At 43.4% G+C, this 27,799-nt stretch overlaps 1 protein-coding gene across 1 annotated transcript in view; it reads right to left on the bottom strand.

Annotated features, from left to right (window-relative positions):
- Positions 1–25,165, bottom strand: part of LOC126336954 (postacrosomal sheath WW domain-binding protein-like) — a 32,992-nt gene extending 7,827 nt beyond the window's left edge. Inside the window, exon 1 of the mRNA XM_050001154.1 lies at positions 25,066–25,165. Coding sequence (XP_049857111.1) covers positions 25,066–25,095 — 30 coding nt within the window. The 5' untranslated portion in view covers positions 25,096–25,165. The remainder of the gene's footprint in view (positions 1–25,065) is intronic.
- Positions 25,166–27,799: the final 2,634 nt, after the last annotated feature.

The raw sequence follows: 27,799 nt of genomic DNA, 5'->3' as shown, positions 1-27,799 counted from the left end.
TGAGTGGCTGTAGGAGGATACGTGATGACTTGGACAGGATTTGTGATTGGTGTAAAGAATGGCAGCTAACTCTAAATATAGATAAATTTAAATTAATGCAGATGAATAGGAAAAAGAATCCAGTTATGTTTGAATACTCAATTAGTAGTGTAGTGCTTGACACAGTCACGTCGATTAAATATTTGGGCGTAACATTGCAGAGCGATATGAAGTGGGACAAGCAAGTAATGGCAGTTGTGAGGAAGGCGGATCGTTTTCGGTTCATCGGTAGAATTTTGGGAAGATGTGGTTCATCTGTAAAGGAGACCGCTTATAAAACACTAATACGACCTATTCTTGTGTACTGCTCGAGCGTTTGGGATCCTTATCAGGTCGAATTGAAGGAGAACATAGAACCAATTCAGAGGTGGGCTGCTTGATATGTTACTGGTAGGTTTTATCATCACGCGAGTGTTACGGAAATGCTTCAGGAACTTCGGTGGGAGTCTCTAGAGGAAAGGAGGCGTTCTTTTCGTGACTCGCTACTGAGGAAATTTAGAGAACCAGCATTTGAGGCTGACTGCGGTACAATTTTACTGCCGCCAACTTACATTTCGCGGAAAGACCCCAAAGATAAGAGAGATTAGGGCTTGTACAGGGGCATATAGGCAGTCATTTTTCCCTCGTTCTGTTTGGGAGTGGACCAGGGAGGGAAGATGCTACTTGTGGTATGAGGTACCCTCCGCTACGCACAGTATGGTGAATTGCGGAGTATGTATGTAGATGTAGATGTAATCACTGGATGTCACCTGAGTAACAGATCCATCAGGGACATTTCAACTCGCCTAAAGCTTTCCCCGTCCACCAGTGGTGATAACGATTGAGAAGTGGAAACTCGAAGGAATGATGACTGCTAAATGATGGCTAAGCAGACCGCAAGCAGACCACAGGGATCATCGAACATTGCAGACGGCGTCAGTAAAGAATCGTTCTAAATCAGCGTAATGAATTAGTCGTGAGTTCCAAAGTCCTACCGGCAGTCCAGCTGGCATAATAACTGTGCGTAATGAATTTAAAAAATGGGGTGCAATAGTCGAGCAAGTGACCATAGGCCACATATTTCTGTAGTCAATGTTAAACGACGCTGGAGATGTAAAGAGCTACGCCACTGGGCAGCGGATGACTGTAAATCAATTATTTGGAGTGGCAATCCGATGGAAGGATTTGGATTTGGCGGATGCCTTGAGAACGTTACCTGCCATCATACGTAGTGGCAACAGCAAAGTACGGAGGAGGAGTGTTAAAGTATGGTGGGGTTTCCTCCGTTTAGATTGTGGCTCCTTTGTTGAGCTTAAGGAAACACTACATGCGCAAGGATACGAAAACACTTTACAGCACTGTGAACTGCACTCAGTAGAGCAACAGTTCGCAGACAATCATTGTTCATATCGGCATGACGATTACGCAATGGTTTGTGGACAATAACGTTATTGACATAGCCTGGCCTGCCGAGGATTGTTGAATTTCTGAGCCGACTAACATCTATTACATTCTCCTCGTAATTATAAATGATAAAGCAAATGAAACAGTAAGTCAAACAGTTTTTCTCGCTGTTCAGTGCGAGCGCCATTCGTCGCTCATCGACTGGATAGGCGATTTCTTCCCAGACCTTGATCAGTGTGTTTAAAGTAATTGTTTGCAACATTGCTGTTTCTAAGGCCGGGTAGATCACCTGGTAGCAGAGGTACATATACACCATCCTGTATGAACCCCCAAAAAGTAAAAATCGCATGGCGTCAGAGAGTGTGTGAACGTGGTCACGCGAACCAAGTTCTGCCATTCAGCGGTGTGGTACAACGTCGTTTAACCAGCGGCGTACTGAGTTATGCCAGTGAGGTGGCTGCCAAAAAAAGTTCTGTGATTCAGCTTCTTCTCATCGAGGGAAGAGGCATAGTTCTAGCGCATTAATATAAAAAAACACCATTTACAGTTGCTTCATATGTAAACATTCTTTCGGAATATGGCATAACAAACAAGCAATTTAGGGCAGTCTCGTTACAATTGAACCTTCTCGTGGGGATTTGCTGACCCCCCAAATGTGCAATTTGTGTGTTTTCACATTTTCGGCTGGGTGAAATGTCAATTGATAACTAAAAATGACACGATTCTGCAGATCTTCATCGTTGTGCAGCAACATTCCGTTTACAAAATTGGCACGTAAACTGTAGTCTGTAGCCTTCAGAGTTTATAACAGCTGCAAACGATAATGACACAGTTGTAAGCGTCTCCACTCAGACGTCACTGGAATTGCTAATTCACTACTAGCTTTCCGAAGTGATATCTCGGTACGCGTTATTCAGTCACTCTTGTCATTCGATACTCATCCCTCTGCGCACAAGTATAACAAAACTGTCTCAGTTGCTCTTTCATTTGATGTATTATTGTATGTTGAACGTAATAAATGCTACAAAGCATTTAAACCCGTTTATTCATTTTGAAAATCCCTGCTAATAACAATAATTACAAAAAACTTATTAATGTGGGAGGAAATAACTACTAACTGCAATGACAAGAGTTATTTGGAGAGATAAACTAAAGTAAATGCTTAGAAATGGGAGACAAATAAATCTACTAATATGTTTACATCACTTTTGCAGTTTCGGCCACTATCAAGAGATATTACAGCAGAGTTTTTTGAGCATATGTCAGACTTTTATAATCTTCCGACATCTATACACGTCATCGTCAAAGCTAAGCCTTGTCATTGTGGACATACAGTAACTTCAAACTTGTGCAAAGCTCTGGACATGGTTTCTGTACATAGTTTCACGATTTACAGAACTTTGTACACTTTTGATTTTACTGTGTTACTACAGTGAAAAGCTTTAGCCTTGACGATAGCATGTATACATGCTGAAAGGTGTGTTGAAGAAGAATCTTCTGTAGTGCCACCTCTTAAAGGTCCAAAGGCCAGAACTGCGATAGTGAAATGAAATAAATAATTTTGTACAGTCAACAGTGAACACGATGTCTTTTAAAAAGTCTGAATGTGTGTGAACCCCGACCATGAGAAGTAAATCACGTTTACTTCGTTTTCATTCATGTTATTTACCTTTGGCCCCTAGTGGACTATGTATTGTGCAACAAATGGCATTTCAGAGATTTGTCTAGCGTTTCTTTGTTCCCATATTACTTTAATTATCGCAGGATGTGGTCTCATCGAGTTCTCATACCTAGGGGCTCCAGTTTTTTTATTTCTTGTCAGCTTTAAGACGTAAGCGGTCTGCCTAAATTTTTATCTTTTCTTGTATTTCCTGTATCTCTGCTTCTTTCAGTAACTCTTAATGCTAATATATATTTTAGCTCTACTGCGAGTTTCATAGATCTCGGCGACTCATACAGGTTACTCGGTGTCTGAGAAGCTTGTATAGTTGTTGCAGGGTAGAGTGTAATGAGAAGTAATTCATAAGAAAAAATCTTAATATATTGCCCAGTTTCCGATTTAATTAGCACTGAAGTTAGCCAATCAGATTGCTGCGCGCAAATTCAAGCAACCTGCCATAGACAATGTCGCCAAAAATGTTCTTCGTTTCGTTTCCTAAACTTAACTGATGGAAAAAAAATCGCAACATCAAGAATGAGTTGGCGTCATAGAAGTTGTTAGGCGTGTTTCTATATCGGAAAGATGATCTCTATTCATATTTCACACCAGTAGCGCCACAATGAGGATGCAATTCAGCTTTGCTTTAAAGTCACGCTGTAACGGTCGTGAACTTTAGTTATATTTGAGATTGGACGTGGTGAGCTGCTGTTAGTCAAGAATGCCTTTGAAGCGACGAAGACGCCATTATCAACACCTTACTGAGTTTGAACCAGGTCGTGTAATATGGCTACGAGAAGCTGGATGTTTCTTCCGTGGTACTGCAGAAAGACTTGGCAGGAATGTAGCCATCACTGCTGACATTGGTGGTCACGGGAATATATGGTTGCAGGAAGACCGCACTCCGAAGGTGACGTGGCTTCACCAAGAAGGAAAACAGTTGTGTTCCACGTAGGGCTCTGGTGCGTCATAATTTATCTGCAGCAGCAATATGAGCAGTATTTGCCACCACAGTGACACATTGAACTATTGTAAAGCGGTTACTTCAAAGATAGCTCCGAGCCAGACACCACCGCCGTTTGCGACTTCAGTGGTATCAACCGAGGCTCATTGGACAGCAAGGTGGACATCTGTTGAGTTTTCTGATGAAAGCTGGTTCTGCTCAGTTCCGGTGATGGTTAGAAGAAGGCCAGTTGAGGGCCAGCAATCGAACTGTGTGCATGTTAGACACACTGGGCCTATACGTGGAGTTACGGTCCGGGATGGGATTTCGTATGGCAGCAGCATGGTTACTCCATGCACCATGGCTGCAGATCTGTACGTCAATCTGGCGATTCGACGTAGCTTGCTGCCATTCATGAACAGCATGACAGGGAAGGTTTTCCAACTGGATAACGCTCTCTTACCGCTGTTGTAACCCAACATGCTCTAAAGAGCGTCAACATGTTGTCTTGGCCTGCTCAGTCACCAAATCTGTCTCCAGTTGGGCACCTATGACATATCATCCGACAACTCCAGCATCATCCACAGCCAGAACTGACCGTCCCTGTATTCACCAACCAAATACAACAGGTACCGAACTCCATCCCAAAACCGACGTCTGGCACCTGTACAACACGACGCAAGCACATTTGTATGCTTGCAATCAACAATCAGGCGGTTACACCGGTTGTTAACGTACCAGTATCATACATTTTCAACGGCTTATCTCGCACTTACATTAACCTGTGATCTTGGAAATGTTAACCACTTACATCTGTTACTTAGACAAATGTATTCCCGGAATTTCATCACTATACATTAATTATTTTTTTGTTTTGCGATTTTTTTTCCATCGGTGTAAATTTATCACATCCGAAAAAGGCACATTTTAACTGGTAATGAGCATTTGAACAAGCGGTAACTCAAAGACCCAAAGATGTCTGTGCATTACCGCATTTCAGCGTATACAGGTGCTTGAACTTACGCGCGCAAAGATCTGATTGGCTAACTTCAACACTAAACGACTCGGAAACGACAGAACAAATAAAATTTTTTTCTTAAGAAATACTTCTCAGCACAAACTGCCCTGCAACACTTCTACAAGTTTTTCAGACTCTTTCTGACCACTCCGTATACTTAATCCACAGAATTATACTGTACGTTAAGTTTTATCTGTCTGGATTGTTTTCACTAATTATTTTATCATTTTTGTGTAATATTGTTGGCTCCTTAGACTTATACCTGGTCCGCCTCCGTAGCTGAGTGGTCAGCGAAGCTGAGTGCCACGCAGAGGACCTGGATCCGAATCCCGGCACTGCCAGGGATTTTTCGTTGGCGGGAGGACTGGTACAGGGTGCACTCACCCTCCTGTTGCCAACTGAGAAGCGACCTGACAGAATAGTAGAGATTCCAGGCTACGAAATCTGACAACGGCCAGGGGAGCAGTTTTTCGGTCTCCACGCCGCTCATTTCCACATTCAGTCACGCCATTGGCAAACGATGACACGGCGGTCGGCGGGTACCGATGGGCTCGCCACGGACTGTAGAAAGAGTTGAGCTTGTCCTTGGGTATATTGATACTGGTTATCTCAAGTTGCCGCAGTAGGCTTTCACAATCATATATTTCCACTTACCCACTGCTTTTTAATAATTTTAAAATTTAATTTGCTGTTTTAATGTATTCAGTTTTGTTGTTGTGAGAACTTATAACATTTTGTAATCTCAGAATAGTTTTTTCCTAATTGTAAGTATGTACTTAACTGCGTTTCTGTATAGTTGCATATTGGTTAAATATATGCACAGTAGCGACACCTAACGAGGTTACGACACAGATATATTTTTGTGGCAAATGTATCCTAGTTTGTTATGAACAGTAGCGGTTTTCACACAATGACTTCTCAGACACTGCAGTTAGCAATTTATATTTAGATATGTTCGACGAAGCATATCTGTTTTTTTGTTTCTCTCTCTTGATCTTGACCATGCCACCCTGGCTTAATTGTATTAGGACATGTTTCAAACAGGCACGCTCAGTTACATTTCTAAGCGCACGTATGAAAGCAGTACTTTGCCATAATTATTATTCAAGACGTAGATTGTCTGTTACGTGTATTTGTTTGCCTCGTTTTTCTGAAGATGATCACCACTGACCGAACTCGTTAGTCTGACGACAAAATTTTTATGTTCGTAGACCGTAATAAAAGAAATTCAGTATTAGAGGAGGCCTTTCCTCGCTACTGAGCGTCAAGTGACTGATGAGAAACCTCTGGATTGTATCGTAGTGTGCGAACGCGCAGTGCCTGGTTATTATGTAGGTGCGTCAAACCTACTTACGTAGAGACTTCTGCGCCCGCTGTTTCTTGAGGAAGAAGACTTGATAACGTAAGCAAACTCCGTGGAATTCGCTTAACTACTGGAAAATTCCCGCGTAATTAAAGGTCAACATTATTATGCTCTTTCAGTTTGCTTTTGTACTCCGTGTTGGAGAGACATCCTTCGGCACACTTTCTTTCGCTAGGAATTAGAGCGTAGCCAACTGAAACAGCGTCGTATTACCATTTAAGTGGCCAATAGAAACGCTTCTAGGCCACCTAGGAAAGCGGCGCTACCAGAGATTCAATCGCTAGACTTGCAGCATAGAAAGTGCCTTCTTACACTTGAACGTGTCGATCAGCGATTCCCGAGGCTTACGTGCACCGTTACTGGCTTTGTATGCGCGGAGATACAGTGGAACTGCAGCGGCGCTGGACGGCCAAATGAATATGTACATGAGTGGAAGGTGAAAGCGGAGCCTTACGTGATGTGCTTTTGGGCAGTTATGTGCTGTTGATTCTTTTCTGCGGCCGACGTCTTTGAACAGCATTTATGGGATTGTATTCAACCTGTTGGTTCGAGGTGTGATGGTGGAAAGCTTCTCATGTGTAACGTTAGGGTATTCCTAGTTTTTTTCCGCCGAGTCCTTTGAGAAGAACAACATATTTATCGCCACCGGATATCATACGGATATTCCAAAATTTTTTTTACAAGAATAGGCTAAGCAACAGAATACACAATCGACTGAACATGGAGTACAAACACAGTTTGACACTCGGCAGTATAATTAGTCGTGTATGTTGCCGAATACAGTCCTCTTGTGTGGGCTAGAACCACTCTTGTCATCTTTGAGAACTGAGAATTACCACTGGGACTTTAAAATTATTAACAGTTCCCTGACTTCATGGTTTGTCTAAAACCCTTGCCAGGCTTCAGACGACAACGGCAGGGCTGTGTTTGTACACGACCCGAACTGTTCGAACAGTTGCGTCACACTTCGGAGAATGTCGGGTTCCGTTCGGTCTTTTCATCGGCCTGCAATTTAGTGACCTTCGTTGGTACTATTACAACTACCTATATTAGCGTTTTCTATGCACTATAGATTTTAATACTAAAAATGACTGTGAGATACGAACTGAAATATCCCCTAGGGTGCAGGTCATATGCAACAACGGCAACTAATACATAAATACAGTATTTGCATTCATGATTCTGTCCAATATTGTTACTAATTCCAATACGGGTCTTCCTGCTGTAATTTTCATCTCGCAATTAAGATATGTTTCGTTTGTTCGGCATTTAATTCTGGTTTGTTTGATCTGTTGCCGTCTTGTCTCAATCTAATTAAAATATGTTTAAGTTTTTATTACTTATTCTAACGCGAGTATGTGAACAGGGATTGAACTATCCATTTGCAGCCTAGTCGTTAAATCATTAGCGCCTCTCGAAAACTAGCACAGTTTGATACATTTACTTAAAAACCAACACAAGTCTATACACACTGAAGCGCAAGAAAAAAAAACCTGGTACACCTACCAAATTTCGTGTAGGGGTCCTGCGAGCACACAGAAGTGTCGCAGCAGGACGTGGCATGGACTCGACTAATGCCTGAAGCAGTGCTGGAGGGAACTGACACCAGGAATCCTGTAGGGCTCTCCATAAATCCGTAAGACTACGAGGGATTGGAGATCTCATCTGAACAGCAAGTTGCAAGGCATCCCAGATATACTCCATAAAGCTCATGTCTGGGGAGTTTGGTGGCCAGCGGAAGTGTTTAAACTCAGAAGAGTGTTCCTGGAGCCACACTGTAGCAATTGTGGACGTGTGAGTTGTCGCATTGTCTGTTGGAATTCCGCAAGTCCGTCGGAAAGCACAATGGACATGAATGGATACAGGTGATCAAACATAATGTCTACGTACGTGTCATATCTAAACCTATCAGTGGTCCCATACCACTCCAACCGCACACGCCTCACAGCGTTACAGAGCTTCCACTGGCTTGAACCGTCCCCTGCTGACACGCAGAATCCATGTATTCATGAGATTGTCTCCATATCCTTACACGTCCATCCACTCGATTCAATCTGAAACGAGACTATCCGTCCAGGCAACATGATTACAATCATGAACAGTCCAATGTCACTGTGACGGGCCCAGGCGAGTCGTACAGCTTTGTGTAGTGCAGTCATCAAGGATACACGAGTGGGTCTTCGGCTCCGAAAGCCCATATCGATGATATCCGTCCAGGCAACATGATTACAATCATGAACAGTCCAATGTCACTGTGACGGGCCCAGGCGAGTCGTAAAGCTTTGTGTAGTGCAGTCATCAAGGATACACGAGTGGGCCTGCGGCTCCGAAAGCCCATATCGATGATATTCCGTTGAAGGATCAGCAATGAAAACTGCAACAATCTGCCGAAGGGTTGCACTTCTGTCGCGTTGAACGATTCTCTTCAGTCGTCTTTGGGCGCGTTCTTGCAGGAGCTTATTCCGGCCGCAGTGATGTTGGAGATGTGATATTTTACTGGAATCCTGATATTCACAGTACGCTGGTGAAATAGTCGTACTGGACAATCTCCACTTCATCGCTACCTCGGAGATGGTGTACCCATCGCTCGTGCGCCGACTATAACACCCTATTCAAAGTCAACTCTTGATTACCTGCCATTGTAGCAGCAATAACCGATGTAACAACTGCGTCAGACACTTGTTGTATTATATAGGCGTTGCCAACCGCATCGCCGTATCCTGCCTGTTTACATATTTCTGTTTTTGAAAATGCATGCCTGTAGAAGTTTCTTTGGCGCTTTAGTGTATATCTATACGTACCAGTACTGTATGAAAACTCGTATTATAAATTTATTCTAACACAGTAGACATTTGAGCAGTGGTAGCGTTTGATGCTGTTTTTTCCAGTGTTTCATGGAACTGTCAAACTCTGAGCAGAGCCATAGCTTATTGTTGTGGCTAGTTGGTAATTTCTGGCGTATTCCTTGCACTCGCGTAGCGAGAGTCGAATCTAACGTGACTAATCGAACAAGCTCGATGCTGAATCGAATGCTGTGGCATATCGGGAAACCTTGAGTCCGTTCGAACGCGAGTATCATTTGCCAAGCCCTAGACAAAAGGCACTGGACCGGGTTGGAGTCATTTATGCAATGTCGGTTATAGTGGCGTTCGTGTTTTACGATGTATTTTAATGAACAAGTGGGTAACGTTGGAGGATCCATAAGGTTATTCGCGGACGTTGTTGCCATCTGCAGGAACGTTCCAAATGGAGAAGACTGTAGCGAAATGGAGAAAGACCTGCAGGAGAGAGACCAGAAGGACTGGAAGTTCAGTCTGAACGTAAGTAAATGTGACGTACTGCGTACGAATAGAAGGAGAGATCCACTGTTTTTCAATTGTCTGGAAAAGTGCCACTACCGTGAAATAATTCGGAGTAACCGTGCGGAGCTCCCATAACGGAACGACCAAGTAAAACAAATAGTAGGAGAAGCAGACGCCAAACTGAGATTCATTGGAAGAATCTTAAGGAAATGTAATGCATCAACGAAAAAAGAGGCTTACAAAACAATAGTTGCACCGATTATTGAGAGATGTTCAACAGTCTGGGACCCTTTCCATGTTGGTTTAATATCTTAGAGAGAGAAATTTCAATGGAGGGAGGTATGGTTCGTCACGAGATAGCTTAGTAAGCTCAAAAAAATTACGGATATGTTCAACAAATTCCAGTGGCAGCTGCTACAAGAGTGGCATTGTGAATCATGGAGAAGTTTGCTATTGAAATTTCCAGAACGTAAGATCCAAGAAGCATCGAGCAACATATTACTTCCACAGATGTTTCGCGGCGTGTAGGAGTAAGCTATAGAGAAAATCGGGTAATATACAGAATGTACAAGAACAGAAATGGAACAATAAGATTGAACGCTGATAACCTCTTCCTTGCGGGTCTCTAACACTCCCCCCCCCCCCCCCCCCCCTACCTCCAACACGCACACTGAGAGCAAAGTGCTCGTTATAAAAATGGTGTAAGACGGGGATGAAATCGTTCGCCCCTGCTGCTAAATCTATACATCGAAGAGGCAAAGACGGAAGTAGAAAGGTTCAAAAATGGGACTAAAATTCAGAGTGAAAGGATATCAGTGGTACGATTCACTTATAACATTGCTATCCTCAGTGAAACTGAAGAGTCCGCACCTCGTGGTCGTGCGGTAGCGTTCTCGCTTCCCGTGCCCGGGTTTCCGGGTTCGATTCCCGGCGGGTTCAGGGATTTTCTCTGCCTCGTGATGACCGGGTATTGTGTGGTGTCCTTAGGTTAGTTAGGTTTAAGTAGTTCTCGGGGACTGATGACCATAGATGTCAAGTCCCATAGTGCTCAGAGCCATTTGAACCATTTTGAAACTGAAGAAGACTCTCTCGTATGAAATGGACGGTCTAATGAGTAAAGAATATGGATTGAGAGTAAACTGGAGAAAGATAAAAGCAATTACGAATAGCATAAAATTGGTGATTACGAATGAGAACAGCGAGAAACTTAACATCAGGATTGATGGTCATGAATTCGATGAAGTTAAGGAATTCTGCTATCTCGGGAGCCAAAAATCCCTTGATGAAAGAAGCAATGAGGACATAAAAAGCAGGCTAACGAAGGCAAAAAGGGAATTCCCGACCAAGAGAAGTCTGCTGATATCAAAGATCGATCTTAATTTTTCGAAAAAGACTGGTGAGGCTTCGTTTGGAAGTGAATCATGAACAGTGAAGAAACTGTAACAGAAGAGAATCGAAGCGTTCGAGGGTGTGATGCTATAGAAGAATACTGAAATTTAGGTGGATGATAAGATAAGAAATCAGGATGTTCTCCGCAAAATCGGCGAAGAAAGAAACATGTGGAAAACAGTGACAAATTGGAGGGGCAGGACGGTAGTACATATATGTACATCGGGGAGTAACTCCCATGGTGCTTGAGTTGCAAAGGGTAAAATCTGCAGAGGACGACGGAGATTGGAGTACATCCAACAAGTAATTGAACATATAGTGGTACCGGTAGTGACTCCGCCACACACCGCAAAGTGGCTTGAGGAGTAAAGGTTTAGATGTAAATTGATAATTTCTTGAAAAATAAAACTCTTTCTCACCTTCCATATCGAGGCTTGAATTTAGAAAGCCCGTGTGGGATCTTGACAATCTCTACCAACCTGCTCCTTCTCATTAAGAGTGTGCCGCATATCTAAACTAACACTGCTGGAGAAGCGACTGCGCGTTGGACTGACCCAACTTTACTGCCTACTGACATGACAATGCCTGGAAAAATCTACACTCGCCTTGGCCTCAACAAATTCAGGCAAACAAGAGGCAAAAATCTCTTTATAAATCGGGGGTACTATGCAGTCCTGAATTTGATTGTGGCCCAGTAGAGCCAACAGCAGACTACATTACTCGTGAACGTCCAAGAAAAAGATATCAAGGAGACTGGAACGACTTCATAAACGACTCTGCAAAGCCAATTACATGTTTAACCCACTACAATTTAAATTATGATGGAACTGTGAAATTGGTGACATCTCTAAATGTCCACATGCTGTAATTTTATACTAGTACTAGCTTAGCGTTCGCTGCTCAGCTCGCGTAGACTGTATGGCCTGCAGAGATTTTTATTTAATCGAATTTTTATGTTATTCACAAACTGCAACACCTTCTAAGCTTTTCATGCTAATTAAGGCCAAATAAGCATATTTTTTTCCGAATATACTTCTAACCACAAAGTGATTCTGGTAGCTGTAGTCCAAAGTTTTTGTTAATCATGCCATTTGAGTAACATAACAAATATTTCTTTAAATCTAATAAAGTTTCCATAAATTTAGCTTTAATTTTTTTTTAATGTAACGAAATATTTCCTTAAAAATTTTCATCCCTACTGCCTACCTTAGCGACTGAATTTCCAGAAACTCTGAAACATATATGTTTCCAAACGAAAAGTCAAATACCAATTGTTATAGATGCAGAGTTAGTATTTTAGTGCTTACTTATTTTCAAAAAGTTTTCACCCATTGTTGTACCCCCTTGGTAATGATGAAACAAGTGGTTTTTAATTTCTAACTGAGAAACCAAATACCAGTTTACGTAGTTCTAGCTTCGAAATTCCTTTAATAGCGACATAATTGAAAAAAGCCTTTCATCCCCTATTTGACCCACTTAGGAGTGGAATTTCGGACAATCCCTTTTTAAACGATGACTACAGTATAAGATACATACCCTCTCCACACTTCAAGTTTCTATTCTCACCGGTTTGGGCTGGGCAATGATGAGTAAGTGAATCAGTCTAACATTATTTCGTCCTCTTAGAGGTTTAATTTCCAAAAACTGTGAAACACCTATTTTTTCATCTCTAACAGGGAAGCCAAACACCAGTTTTCAAAGATTTAGCTTTGAAAATGCTTTCGTGATGAAATATATTCATTAAACGTTTCACCCCCAATTTGATGTTCATATAACCCCCTATTTCACTCCCTTAGGAGTTGAACTTCCAAAAACAGTGACATGCGTTTGTTTTTCTAACAAGCACCTAAATACAAATTTTCATAGATGTAGCTTTAAAAATTCTTTGATAGTAAAATATTTTCGTAAAAAAGCTCATCCTCTAGTTTCCAAAAACACTGAAAGACGTATTTTTTATTTGTAACCGAGAAGTCAAATACTAACGTTCATAGATGTAGCTTTAAAATTTTTTAGTAGTTCCTTAATAAGGATATATTTTTTAAAAAAGCTTTCACCCACTATTTAAGGCCCATAGGATTAAATTTCCAAAAAAATATTGAAACACGTATTTCTTTATTTCTGACCAAGAAACCAAATACCAATTTTCGTAGGTCTTGCGTCAAAATTGCCTCAATAGTGACATTTTAAAGAAAAACCTTTTATCCCTGTTTCGCCCCCTTAAAGTTGGAATTCAGAAAAATCCCTTCTCAAACGAAGCATACAATATAAGCTCGACACCTTCTCCTAATTTGAAGTTTCTGTCCTTAGCGGTTTGTAATGGGTGATGATGAGTCAGTCAGAACATTTCCTTTTATGCACAGAGATTTTTAATACTTGCGTATGGTTGACTTATTTCTTATGCTTCTGCTTTACACGTCACATTTCTCTGCAGTTTTCCCCTATACTAAATGATAAATAAAATAAATTAAATAGAGAACAGAAGGTCAACATTTGGAACAGGATCATATGGTTCTCGCTTCAAATGTTGAAAAGAGAATTTGAAAAAGCATAATTTTGCAACCTCTTGTCTAACATTAAATGCGTATACACACGCTACACTACACTTGACTTGCAGCTAGTGCTTCACGTTATTGACCTAATAAGTTTTCTGTAATTATCGAGTAAGATTGCTTAGTAGTTAGCAGGCTCTGTACATTGCTGCTGTTTACATCACAACAAAAAGAGCTGCGTGTGGAGTCGTGTTTTGACCAGGAAGCATGGACTGCTGGTGAACAGTGTTGCGTAGCGTTCAGCGATAAATCAAGGTTCTGCACTAAGCCATCTGACCAGCGTTACCGGTAAATGAAATGAAATGTCGTGTGACGAGGAAGACCGTTCGTCTGGTGCAAGTCTTTCGATATGACGCCACTTCGACTTGCGCGTCGATGGGGATGAAATGATGATGATTAGGACAACAAAACACCCAGTCCCTGAATGGATAAAATCTCCGACCCAGCCGGGAATCTAACCCGGGCCCTTTGGATTGACAGTCTGTCGCGCTGACCACTCAGCTACCGGGGCGGACTAGCGTTACCCGTGTGGCGGCGACTTGGGCACGGTCCTGCACAGCAGTGTTATATATGATGTCTTGCCATGGGGAGCCATCGCGAAAAACTTCATGTCACTGCTGGTAGTGATCGAGGGAACTGTGATGGCACAACGGTACATCACTGGCACCTGCATCTGCAAGTGTTAGCTTTCAAGCGACAGTATAGTGGCGCCATTTTTCTTCAGGACAAAGCTCGTCTACACATAGCACTTGTCTCTATGGAAAGTCTGTGTGATGTTGACGCACTCCTGTGGCCAGCAACATCATCAGATCTGTCCCCAATTGTGATATCACCCATACATCGCGTTGCCACACCAAAGTTGGCAACACACACCAATACCACAGCTAGCGAGGTCTCACTGGAGCCTACGAATGGGAGCCGCTCCTGAAGACCACGCCCTCTCTCTTACCACAACAGTGCCCTCACACAGGGGTCAATATTGAGTTGAGCATGGAAGCGCTCTGCCTCAGTCTGTGACCTCGGTTGAAGGAGTGGAACTAAGGAGTTATTCAAGTCGCAGGTGGAAGTGTACCTCTGTAAATGTTTGAAATTGTACTTCAAAAGTATAGTTTTTTTAATTAGTGCATCCTGTGGTGCCTTAATAGTGAACGACTGTTTTAAATAATCAAGCATTCCTGTGACAAAGGATTGTATCAGGTTTAGTAAATCTTTTTATCATTCATGTAATAAAGTGAACTAATATTTGAGGTGTTGTAGTCTGATGAGCCATCTCAAAGAGCACTCAAAGAATCTTCAGTTATGGCCAGACGCTTGTAGTTTCGTCGCCACAGCGCCCATAAACAATATTTGTAACCAGCTTGGATGTCAGCTGCATCCTAGAGTCAGTATCCAGGATATTAAGGAACATTTTCAACAGGTGTGAACCACCTAGGTTGAGGAGAAGATACAACGGCTTTGACACCTTCCCAACCCAATCAGCGCATGTATCCAGGTCAGGGTGCAGCGTGCTACTAAATAAGAGGGCTCATACTGCGAAGTTCTCACAACGGATGAAGTTTCATTCCTTTTCCTCCTCTCCATCTGGATACTTCGCTTTTTGTGTCAGTGAGTGTAATATGCAGCAAGCTATGACCGAAAGTGTAACAAACGTGGTGTATGCACAGATCGTGTTAAAAGTTGCAAAATATTAGGTATATGTACAGTTGATCTGTTATTTACGAAGGAAGGAAGATTACAAAAATGGTTCAAATGGCTCTGAGAATTACGGGACTTAACTTCTGAGGTCATCAGTTCCCTAGAACGTAGAACTACTTAAACCTAACTAACCTAAGGACATCCATGCCCGAGGCAGGGTTCGAACCTGCGACCGCATCGGTCGCGCGGCTCCAGACTGTAGCGCCTAGAACCGCTCGGCCACCTCGGCCGGCAAGGAAGATTACAGTTTAATGTTCCGTCGACAGGACGAACTCATCAAGATGAATCGCATTTTCGATTTCGAGAATAGATTCAGCCATGTCCTGTCGAAATGAACCATCCTGTCCCTTAACAGATGTCGGGGACGATCAGCCGGGGATCTGAACCCCCCTCCCCCTCTGCCCTCCTCCTACCCCCCCACTGCCCCCTGCCCCCTGTCCACTGATCCCCCCCTCTGCCCCTCCCCCCCCCCCCTCCCCCCCCCCCTGGCTAGGAGCCACAGTGCTACCCATTGTGCCACCTCGTTCTCTGCTTCAATTTCAAAATACTGTATCATATCTACCAAGACAAAATGCGATATGAGACGAAGATGTAAAAGTTTCATGTTCTTTAATTGAGTCGTTTTCTAAAAATAAATACAGAAATATTTACCCAGCGGAAAGATCACACTTAATGGTAATTTTGTCGTTGATGGTTCCCCAAGTTAATGTTAACCATGCCACTGCTCCCAGTGTTGTAACACTTCTGTATCCTTTCCACACGATACGTCACTGGTGACAGAACTTCCTCGGAAATTTTGTTTCTGTCGCTGGTCAGTGTTGCCTGATACGACGCTGTCTGAATGGTTCCTATACATGGACGAAAGTTCTGTTGGATGGCAGCATGTAGACGGTTTGCTCTGGTGGTAAGACAGCATTACTCTCAAAATCACGGTAGCCTACTTATAGGTAGGAATCAAGAGACATCTATTCCTCCAGTATACAAGTCGTATAATGACCTCGAGGGCAAAATAAGAGAAGTGACTGTGTTGCATCACTATCCTCTGCTACACAGCATGCGGTTACTTGTGGAATAGCAACATAAATGTAGTATAGTTGCCGCATTTTTATGTCCCACAGTTCAACTGTAGACAGGCAAAGATAAATTACATCCCCTAGGGCCTCAGTAGTAAAATATTGCAGTTTTTCCACATTGTCACGACAGTCAGCATATATAGATTAACCCATATGCAAAGTTACCAACTACGTTGGTAAACGAGCAAGTCAGAAATGCCGGATGCTGTTTGACGGGCATGTTTATGACTTTTTGTTGACGCTAATATCCTGCTGAGGTCGGCGCTGGGATACTGAAAGCACACTCTTAAGATTAGAGGAAGACAACAGACGGAAATGGCTGTAGAGCTTATTCAGAAACTAGTGCTTCATTAATTGGGATTGCATGTAAGGCTCAGGCTTTAACTGCATAGCCACATCCCTATGTGAGATTTAAGTGCATTTACATTCCTAATGGCTTGAGTGGTGGAGAGCATATGAGCTTTCCCGTGCAGAGTGCTTCGCTAACGTGCGGTCTTCATGTAAATCCAGATTCTATACTGGTGAATCGAGAAAGGATGCAATACTACGAAATCTATTCGTTCCTTAAAATTTGCTCGAGCGGCATCAACGATTTTAATAACACTCGCAAAGAACCGCTTCATTTATCGTCCAATATTTTTGTTGGCACAGTTTCAAATCACCATTTTACCAATTTTAAATTAACGATACAGTGATGGGTGGACGAGTATGTAGTTCTTGAACAAATCATTCAACTATCTACTGGCCAGAGAGGAATCAATAATTATTTAGTGAAAACCGCCATGAAAATACAAGTGCACAGAACTGGAGGAAAACATCAAATGAAATATTAAAGCTTTGAGGAATATGAGAGAATTGTATCGTTGCGACTTAAGTTCTTCAGAGTTACTGGATCATATGGCTTTATGAGAGAGAGAGTAGGATACTTTGGAAAAACAATAGGTGGACATGTGCCTTGGGTGTCTAAGACACAAAACGATCAATTTACCATTTAAAATATGTTCATAATCATATACTTACGATGTGCCGCGAGAGAGACAAGTGAAATAAACAACTTTCTGCCTATATTCGCTGTTTTGTATGATTGACTTCGAAATATTCCTTGAGTTTGTAAAGTATGACAGGTTAGGTTATCGTAGAGCACCACCCATATTGCTTTCTTTCTCACTTGCTTATTTAATAATATTTATCATTTCCTACACCTGAAGTTAGAACGGGTTGTGGGGTAATTACTCACTGAAGAGTCAGGGACTTTCCGGCCAAATATCAGACGAGCTAGTAGTGGTACAGAGGGAGCGGCAGTCAGAATGTTTGGCAGGGGATTTTCTGTTCCGGCATTTGCCTTAGAACCAAGGGAAACCTCCCGAAAGCCCTGATCGGAACCGGAGGATGGGGACTATTTTTAAAATCTGGGACCATGTATCCCAGACTAATAATATGTTTATGTCAATAAGTATTTCGTACGTGTATTCAGATTAAAGCCGATGTTTTGTTCGACATGTATCGACAGCAGCGTTCCTATTCCGCCGCCGTTGATTCGCCTGCACCGCTGGAGATTCTACTCAAGTCGAGCAATTTAATACTGTCGTAAATGTTTATTTCAATGCACGTTCTATTCTCGCAGTAAAATGTTTATTTTTGGTATTTATTATGCGTGCCAGCAATCATGACGACGTGTTGTGGTTAAACTCCAGGCCGATGTTCAACATGTTTTGTACTGACGGTCAATCGACATAGTTTCCGACAACTGAAGCTAAGTTACTCAGAATATACTTACTGTGCTTTAGCTCGCTCTTTGGCACATCATCCTTCAACAACATTGGCGATCAGTAGCAAGTTTAGTTGGTAACTGTATTAAGTAGTTCTTGTAGCATGGATGCAGGTAAGACAGTGTTATCAGCATATCTGAGTTTATTGATGATAATTCCAGTAACCACCACTCCTTGATAATTTTCATCTAAAGTACACTGAAGCGGCAAAGAAACGTACGTCTACCTAATGTCGTGTAGGGCCCCCCGAGCACACGGAAGTGCAGCAACACGACGTGGCATGGAATCGACTAATGTCTGAAGTAGTGCTAGAGGGATTTGACACTATGAGTCCTGCAGGGCTGTCCATAAATCTGTAAGAGTACGAGGGGCTGGAGATCTCTTCTGAACAGCGCGCTGCAAGGCATTCCAGATATGCTCAATAATGTTCATGTCTGGGGAGTTTGGTGGCCAGCGGAAGTGTTTAAACTCAGGAAAGTGTTCCTGTAGCTACTCTGTATCAATTGTGGACGTGTGTGGTGTCGCATTGTCCTGCTGGAATCACCCACGTCCGTACGAATGCACAATGGACATAGATAGATGCAAGTGACCAGACAGGATGCTTACTTTTTACGTGTCACCTGTCAGGGTTGTAACTAGATGTATCAGTGGTCGCATATCACTCCAACTGCAGACTGCCCACACCATTACAGAGCCTCCATCAGCTTGAACAGTCCCCTGCTGACATACAGGGTCCATGGATTCATGAGGTTGTCTTGATATCCGTACACGTCCATTCGCTCGATACAACTTGAAACGAGATTGGTCCGATCAGGCAACATGTTTCCAGTCGCGAACTGTGCAATGTCGGTGTTGACGGGCCCCAGGCGAGGCATAATGCTTTGTGTTGTGCAGCCATGAGTTTACGAGAGTGGGTCTTCCGCTCCGAAAGTCCATATCGATGATGTTCCGTTGAATTGTTCGTACGTTCTTGTTGATGGTCCAGTGTTGAAATTTGCAGCAACTTTCGGAAGGGTTGCACTTCTGTCACATTGAACGATTCTCTTCAGTTCTTGTTGGTCCCATTCTTGCAGGATCTTTTTCCGGCCGCAGCGATGTCGGAGATTTGATGTTTTACCGGATTCCTGATATTCATGGTACACTCGTGAAATGGGCGCACGAGAAAATCCCCACTTCATCACCACCTCGCTCGTGCGCCGACTATAACACCACTTTCAAACTCACTTAAATCTTGATAACCTGTCAATGTAGCAGCAGTAACCAATCTAACAACTGCGCCAGACTTGATGTCTTATATAGGCATTGCCGACCGCAGCGCCGTATTCTGCCTGTTTACGTATCTCTGCATTTGAATACGCATGCCTATGCCAGTTTCTCTGGTGCTTCAGTGTATATCGGAAAATCTTTACAGAATAGACTCTAAAAAGTAATGTGGAGTGTGGAATGCAGCCCTAGCTTTTCCAAACAGCGATTCTGTGCTCAATCGAAAGTACTGGCTGAAGTTTTTCAGAGAGGATAATCTTCTACGTCTTGGACCACGTCTGCCGTCAACGTTTCCTTGAAGTATTAGTCGCGCAAGTTGTATTTGTTGTTGCGCATTATATGGCCAATGATTTCGAGCTTTCTTCTCTTGACAGTACTAAGAATTTACCTACCTCCCAAACTTTACAGAAGCTCTGCTGTTGTTGCGCATTATATGGCCAATAATTTCGAGCTTTCTTCTCTTGACAGTACTAAGAATTTACCTACCTCCAAAACTTTACAGAAGCTCTCCTGTTGTTGCGCATTATATGGCCAATAATTTCGAGCTTTCTGCTCTTGACAGTACCTCCTGCGTTCGCAGGAGAGCTTCTGTAGAGCTTGCAAGGTAGGAGACGAGGTACCGGCAGAAGTAAAGCTGCGAGGACGGGGCGTGAGTAGTGCTTGGGTAACTCAGATGGTAGAGCACTTGCCCGCGAAAGGCAAAGGTCTCGAGTTCGTGTCTCGGTCAGGCACATAGTTTTAACCTGTCAGGAAGTTTCATATCAGCGCACACTCCGCTGCAGAGTGAAAATCTCATTCTACATTTAAGGTAGTTCAAAGTGAACAAGATACCAGGGCTTGACGGGATTCCTATTAGATTTTCATATTAAATACAGTGTTGATTTCGCCATTCACCTAACTCATGTTTACGGAGAATCTCTTGGGCAACGAATAGCATCGCGTGAATTGAAAAAGAGTGCAGGTCACTACTGTAAATAAAAAAAGCAAAAGGATGTAAGCGCAGATTTAAATACCAAGATCGCTGATGTCTGTCTGTTGCATCATCCTAGATCGCTGACGTCTGTCTGTTGCATCATCCTAGAGCACATTTTAAGTTAAAACATAATGACGTTCCTGGAGGAATAGAAGCGTGTATCAAAGAATCAGCACGGATTCAGGAAAAAACCACTCGTGTAACATACAACTTACTCCACTCCTACACGATGTATTGCGAACAGTAGATGCACATGAGCAGTCGAGTTCAGTCTTCCTAGATTTCCGATAGCCACAACGCACTTGCAGCCCAGGTCATTTTAAAGAAAAACTTGGACTTGTTGGTTTTTTGGATTGTAGCTATTTTCGTTTTTTCTCCGGGGTCACACTTTTATAACGAATTTGCTCTGTTTTACTGCAGAGCTTTGACGTTCTTTGCCTGTAATGTGTTTTTGTTTCGAGCAAACGTCTGTCTTCATGTCGTAACTGCTGTTAAGGCGTCTAAATCTCTGGAAATGTATGTACGCTAGTTATCCTGGATGTGGCTCACTTTTCTTAATCTTGTACCATTTAAATTGTACTAATATAAGAGAAATAGTTTTTTCCAGTCATGGCCTGCTACGTCGTCAAGAAAAAATATTACAGCCGCTTGGCTAATATCGTGTTGGTCCACAGTTGGAACGCGGTTCAAATGGCTCTGAGCACTATGGGACTCAACTGCTGTGGTCATAAGTCCCCTAGAACTTAGAACTACTTAAACCTAACTAACCTAAGGACATCACACACATCCATGCCCGAGGCAGGATTCGAACCTGCGACCGTAGCAGTCGCGCGGTTCCAGACTGCGCGCCTAGAACCGCGAGACCACCGCGGCCGGCTTGGAACGCGATTCGACAAATCCTAAGTAGGTTTCCGGAGGTATGTGGCAACGGATATCTACGCAAAGGTCACGCCGTTGCCCTAAATTTCCGGCCGGTGGTTTGTGGATCCGCAAATGGTTCCCAATAGCGTTCCCAGATATGTTCCAGTGGGTTCAGATCAGACGAGTTTGGACATGAGAGTGAATTTACTGTTATACTCTTCACACCACTGTAATACGATTCTGGCTTTGCGATACGGATAAGTGCCCTCCTGGAAGATGCTGCCGCCCTCGGGGAAGACAGGGGTCCGCAATAATGCCCATGTGGTCCGCAGCTCCAAGAGAAGTATACTAACATCAAACATAGGCCTTGAGGAAGAAATTTCTGAGAATATACGTTTGGAGGACATTATTGTATGGTAGTGAAACATAGACTGTGGGAAAACCTGAAAAGAAGGGAATCGAAGAAATTTGAGAGGTAGTGCTACAGGAGAATATTGAATATTATGTGGACTGATAAAATAAGGAATGAGAAGGTTCTGCGCAGAATCGGCGAGGAAACAGTGTATAGAAAACACTGACAAGAACAAGGGAAAGTATAATAAGACATCCGTTAAGACGTCAGGGCAATAACTTCCACGGTACTAGAGGGAACTGTGGAAAAACACAGGGATAGGAAGACATCCAGAAAATAATTGAGGAAATAGGTTGCCAGTGCTACTCTCAGATGAAAAGGTTGGCACAGGAGAGGAATTCGTGGCAGGCCGCATCAAACAAATTAATAGCTTCTAATATGTGTACCAAGTTTGGCTGAAACTTATCTAGGGGTCCACAGCTGTCATAGGGCTTTCGATTACTACCACATATACCCTGATTTACTTCTACATCTACATCTACGTGATTACTGTGCAATTCACATTTAAGTGCTTGGCAGAGGGTTCATCGAACCACAATCATACTATCTCCCTACCATTCCACTCCCGAACAGCGCGCGGGAAAAACGAACACCTAAACCTTTCTGTTCGAGCTCTGATTTCTCTTATTTTATTTTGATGATCATTCCTACCTGTGTAGGTTGGGCACAACAAAATATTTTAGCATTTGGAAGAAAAAGTTGGTGACTGAAATTTCGTAAATAGATCACGCCGCGACGAAAAACGTCTATGCTTTAATGACTTCCATCCCAACTTGCGTATCATATCTGCCACACTCTCTCCCCTATTACGTGATAATACAAAACGAGCTGCCCTTTTTTTTTGCACCCTTTCGATGTCCTCCGTCAATCCCACCTGGTAAGGATCCCACACCGCACAGCAATATTCTAACAGAGGGCGAACGAGTGTAGTGTAAGCTGTGTCTTTAGTGGACTTATTGCATCTTCTAAGTGCCCTGCCAATGAAACGCAACCTTTGGCTCGCCTTCCCCACAATATTATCTATGTGGTCTTTCCAACTGAAGTTGTTCGTAATTTTTACACCCAGGTACTTAGTTAAATTGACAGCCTTGAGAGTTGTACTATTTATCGAGTAATCGAATTCCAATGCATAATATTTTGCATAATACTACCACAACTGGCTTTTGTCCATGACATGGTCCAAGCCGAATAGGTACATGCACAAGGGCCAGAGGTGGACCAGCGCGTTATTGACTTGTTCAGTTTGTGAAGATATTTCTCTTGAATAGATCATCCAGTTCTTCTTAAAGCGTAATCATTTGTTTCGCTGTACATGTCCATCACATCTACCGATTTCCGACCCATTCGGATAATTTCTTCGTGGTGCGTTTTTTTTGTCTTAGAAAGTATTTTAAATAGAATTTTTCTTCCTTTACTTCTTTTCTCAATAGCTATTGTAGTTTCTGCAGTTGTTTAACAATTTCCATCCGTTAAGGGGATTTATGACAACCATCATTTCACGGAAGAATTATTTCAGCGAAGATCCGTTTTGATTCAACTTTGTGAGAATGGTTGAATTACACCCAAGACCAGGTCTCGTCTGTCTGTTATTGTATGTTACAGTACTGAGATGTTTGTAAATGTGCAATAGTTATGGAAATGTTTGTGAAGTATATAAACCTTGAATAATCGTTTGGAGTTCGTTTGAAAGACAATTGAGGTATCAGATTCAGCATTTTAGCGCGATTTCTGTTCGAACGGCTGGAATACGGTGGTAAGATTCTTACCTTTGTACTTCTTCGATTAATAATATGCGCTTCAAAGATATGGAGCTTTTATTTAATGTTATCACAGTTCTTTGCCCGAACATGGTATTTTAAAATACTTTTTGCAGCATTTTGTAATGGTGAGCGTCGAGTTAAGCTGGACGTTACTAGAGTGGTGATGGTATTGATCGGGTGCCATTGCAGCAGCCTTAAATGCACATCGCATGTTCAACAACAGAAAATGCATTTTTTCTAAATTCTTCACACGAAGTCCGATACCTTCTTAAGAATCGTTGCGTTGCAAAGCCCATACATACATTTTAAATACCGTTATTTCTTCTCGCGGCCGCGCATCGACATGTCAGCGACGAGCCAGAGATCACTGATTACGCCAATTTCGCCCTTAGCTCATGCCATTAAGGTAATTCCACTTTTTCTTATTGCTGCTTATCAGATATGTTGGGCAGTCAAGTGACAACCGCCACAACGGGACCATAGACTGGGTCCATTCAGAAGTAATTCAGAAGTAATCACCACAGACCACGCGGGCAGCCGCTCGGTCTAGGGCACCCCGAGGCGGAGGTTCGAGTCCTCCCTCGGCCATGGGTGTGTGTTTTGTCCGTAGAGTAAGTTAGATTAAGTTACATTAAGTAATGTGTAAGCCTAGGGACCGATGAACTCAGCAGCTTGGTCCCATTGGGACTCACCATCAAGCACCATGCAATCACCACACTCGATAAGACATTTATCCCACAGGGAGACGAGAGGATCAATTCTTGTTTCGTAGAACGAAGTCGGCCGTCGACGGATCCACAACCACACCCACTCTTGTACTTCTCCTCTGACTGAAACCGACGTCCATTCACGTCTTTCTTCAGATCGCTAAAGACTTGAAAATCACACCGTGAACGATTCGGGCAGCACTGAAAATGTTGCAGTGGTTCCCAACGAAATCTCTGAAGCGTAGACTTCGTCCAGTTGGTAGGGCAGGCGTTATCGTGTAACTTCGACTACCAGGGGTCCTCTGCTCGTCGAATTCCTCGAGCGTGGAACCACGATCAGTGCGCAGCGCTATGAAGATACCAAGCAGAAACTGCCACAAACGATAAATTCAAAACGTCCAGGAATACTGTCGGACAGACTCATCCTGTTACACGGCAACCCGCCCCCATACGAACGAAGGCTATGGTTCAGAGATTTAGTTGGGAAACACTGCAGGATCTCCCGTACAGCCCGGATCATTCACCTCGTTGCCGACCTGGAGAAAGACGTGCCTGGACGACGGTTTCAGTCGGACGAGGAAGTGGATGCGGCTGTGGATCCATTAGCTGCCGACTGCGTCCTACGAAACGGGACCTGATCCTCTCGTCCACTGAACCATTCCATAGTTACGCTGTGGCGGGTGTTCGGTTTTTATTTTACTGACTCTTATACACCGAACCTTTAATATTCAGTCTAAGGGAAAGAGGAATTATAGAAGGGCGTGTTTTTGTCTCTTGTGGAACTGACAACGTCACATTAACTGCCAGTAAAATCATTTTTATCCGAGGATCGGGGTGAAGGCTTTTAGCATTGTGCATAGCTGTTTTCAACTGTGTTTTATGGGAATGCTAGTGCAGCCGCCTACTCACCAGTACCACGGCGGTTCCTCTGCAGGCCATACTGAAGACGAGTCGAGTACTGCGAGCGGTCGTCCTGCGGAGTGCGGTCGCGTGCCCTTGTGACGTTTGCCCCGGCCTTGGACGCGGTTTATATAGGTGCGAATCACGCGCCCTGCTCCACTGGCGCAGAAAGGGAAACAGCGCTTTTACCGCCACACTGCTGGCAGTCGGACTCGCCGGCCGAGAAATCGCCACTCTGCGGAGAAAGCAGCGACCTTCACCGCGCAGACGCAGGTCAGAGGCCTGTCCACAGGAGCCAGGGGCGCATCCAGTTCCAGATCCACAGCCAGATAGCGCACGGCGAGGTGTGGCCTGGAGAATTCGCGACCACCCGATATGGGTGCTGGCTGGCACTGTAGGCGCGGAGAAACGTGACCGGGCGCTCATCTCTATAACTAGGACCGGCAGGGACTCCGTTGCGTGGGCTCTTTTCGGAATACACTACTGGCCATTAACATTGCTACACCAAGAAGAAGTGCAGATGATAAAACGGGTATTCATTGGGCAAATATATTATACTAGAACTGACACGTGATTACATTTTCACGCAATTTGGGTGCATAGATCCTGAGAAATCAGTACCCAGAACAGCCACCTCTGGCCGTAATAACGGCCTTGATAGGCCTGGGCATTGAGTCAAACAGAGCTTGGATGGAGTGTACAGGTACAGCTGCCCATGCAGCTTCAACACGATACCACAGTTCATCAAGAGTAGTGACTGGCATATTGTGACGACCCAGTTGCTCGGCCACCATTGACCAGACGTTTTCAATTGGTGAGAGATCTGGAGAACATGCTTGCCAGGGCAGCAGTCGAACATTTCCTGTATTCAGAAAGGCCCATACAGGACCTGCAACATGCGGTCGTGCATTATCCTGCTGAAATGTAGGGTTTCGCAGGGATCGAATGACGGGTAGAGCCACGGATCGTAACACATCTGAAATGTAACGTCCACTGTTCAAAGTGCCGTCGCGAATAAGAGGTGACCGAGACGTGTTACCAATGGAACCCCATACCATCACGCCGGTCGATACTCCAGTATGGCGATGACGAATACACGCTTCCAACGTGCGTTCACCGCGATGTCGCCAAACACGGATGCGACCATCATGAGGCTGTAAACAGAACTTGGATTCATCCGAAAAATTGACGTTTTGCTATTCGTGTACCCAGGTTCGTCGTTGAGTACACCATCACAGGCGCTCCTGTATGTGATGCAGCGTCAAGGGTAACCGCAGCCATGGCCTCCGAGCTGATAGTCCATGCTGCTGCAAACATCCTCTAACTGTTCGTGCAGATTGTTGTTGTCTTGCAAACGTCCCCATCTGTTGACTCAGGGATCGAGACGTGGCTGCACGACCCGTTACAGGCATGTGGATGAGATGCCTGTCATCTCGCCTGCTAGTGATATGCGGCCGTTGAGATCCAGCACGGCGTTCCGTATTAGCCTCCTGAACCCACCGATTCCATATTCTGCTAACATTCACTGGATCTCGACCAACGTGAGCAGCAATGTCGCGATACGATAAACCGCAATCGCGATAAGCTACAATCCGACCTTTATCAAAGTCGGAAACGTGATGGTACGCATTTCCCCTCCTTACACGAGGCATCACAACAACATTTCACCAGGCAACGGTGGTCAACTGCTATTTGTGTATGAAAAATCTGTTGGAAACTTTCCTCATGCCAGTACGTTGTAGGTGTCGCCACCGGTGCCAACCTTGTGTGAATGCTCTGAAAAGCTAATCATTTGCATATCACAGCACCTGCTTCCTGTCGGTTAAATTTCGCGCCTGTAGCGCGTCATCTTCGTGGGTTTGCAGTTTCAATGGTCAGTAGTGTATATGCAACCACATTTGCAATACAGTGAAATCTTGTTTATCCGGCCCTCATTAATCCAGATTTCCTCTTTTATGTGTAGTAACAGTACGGTAATCAATACTTCGGAAACCGTAAGGGCAACAAAGGACAACGACCATCTTTAAATTTAACTTCATCGAACCCATACGCACGTAGTACTGACTTGTACTTAAATGTAAAATAGTTACAGTAGAAGATCGATTTTCCGAACTAATTCTGGGACATTGGTGTTCTGAAAACCTCTTTATTCGAATAATCGAACTGTATACTTGTAATGACCAATTTAGCAATAAAATACATATATTTGTAATAACATGAATGTCCTTTATAATTACAAAGAAAAGTACAGTGATACTGTATGCATTATAACCCCAGAAACCAAAAATATATAATGCATTCTGCAAGGACAGTACAAATGTACAGAATTAACGCGAAAAATTAATGAATTTTGGTTTGTCTAATCACGTCTACCCGTCTACGAGCAGCTAAGTCAGAAACTTTTTTTAAGGACACACAGCTGATACTGTTCGATATCATCTTGAGCTGTAAACCATTGCAAGGCAGTATTCAATCATGTAAAACCTTCAGAAGCAGCCGGTATATTGACATCTTCGTTTTCTGGACAGCTAATTGATGAGATGCTGGCGGCATCGGCTTCATCTGTGACAAGGTTTAAAATTTCGGTATCCTGCATGATTTGGTGCCCTGGGTCTCCATCGTAGGCAGTCATCCATTGCTGAACGTCTTCGTGATAACGTGCATGACAGTTAACTTCTTTTAGCATATTGAGCACTTGAGGCATATCATTCTGTTCGCCATTTTCTATTAGATTTTGAGAACT

The sequence above is a fragment of the Schistocerca gregaria genome, chromosome 2 (genome assembly GCF_023897955.1).
Source record: "Schistocerca gregaria isolate iqSchGreg1 chromosome 2, iqSchGreg1.2, whole genome shotgun sequence".
NCBI lineage: Eukaryota > Metazoa > Arthropoda > Insecta > Orthoptera > Acrididae > Schistocerca > Schistocerca gregaria.
Note: the sequence above shows the minus strand (reverse complement) of the source record. Positions and strands in the feature narration are given on the sequence as shown.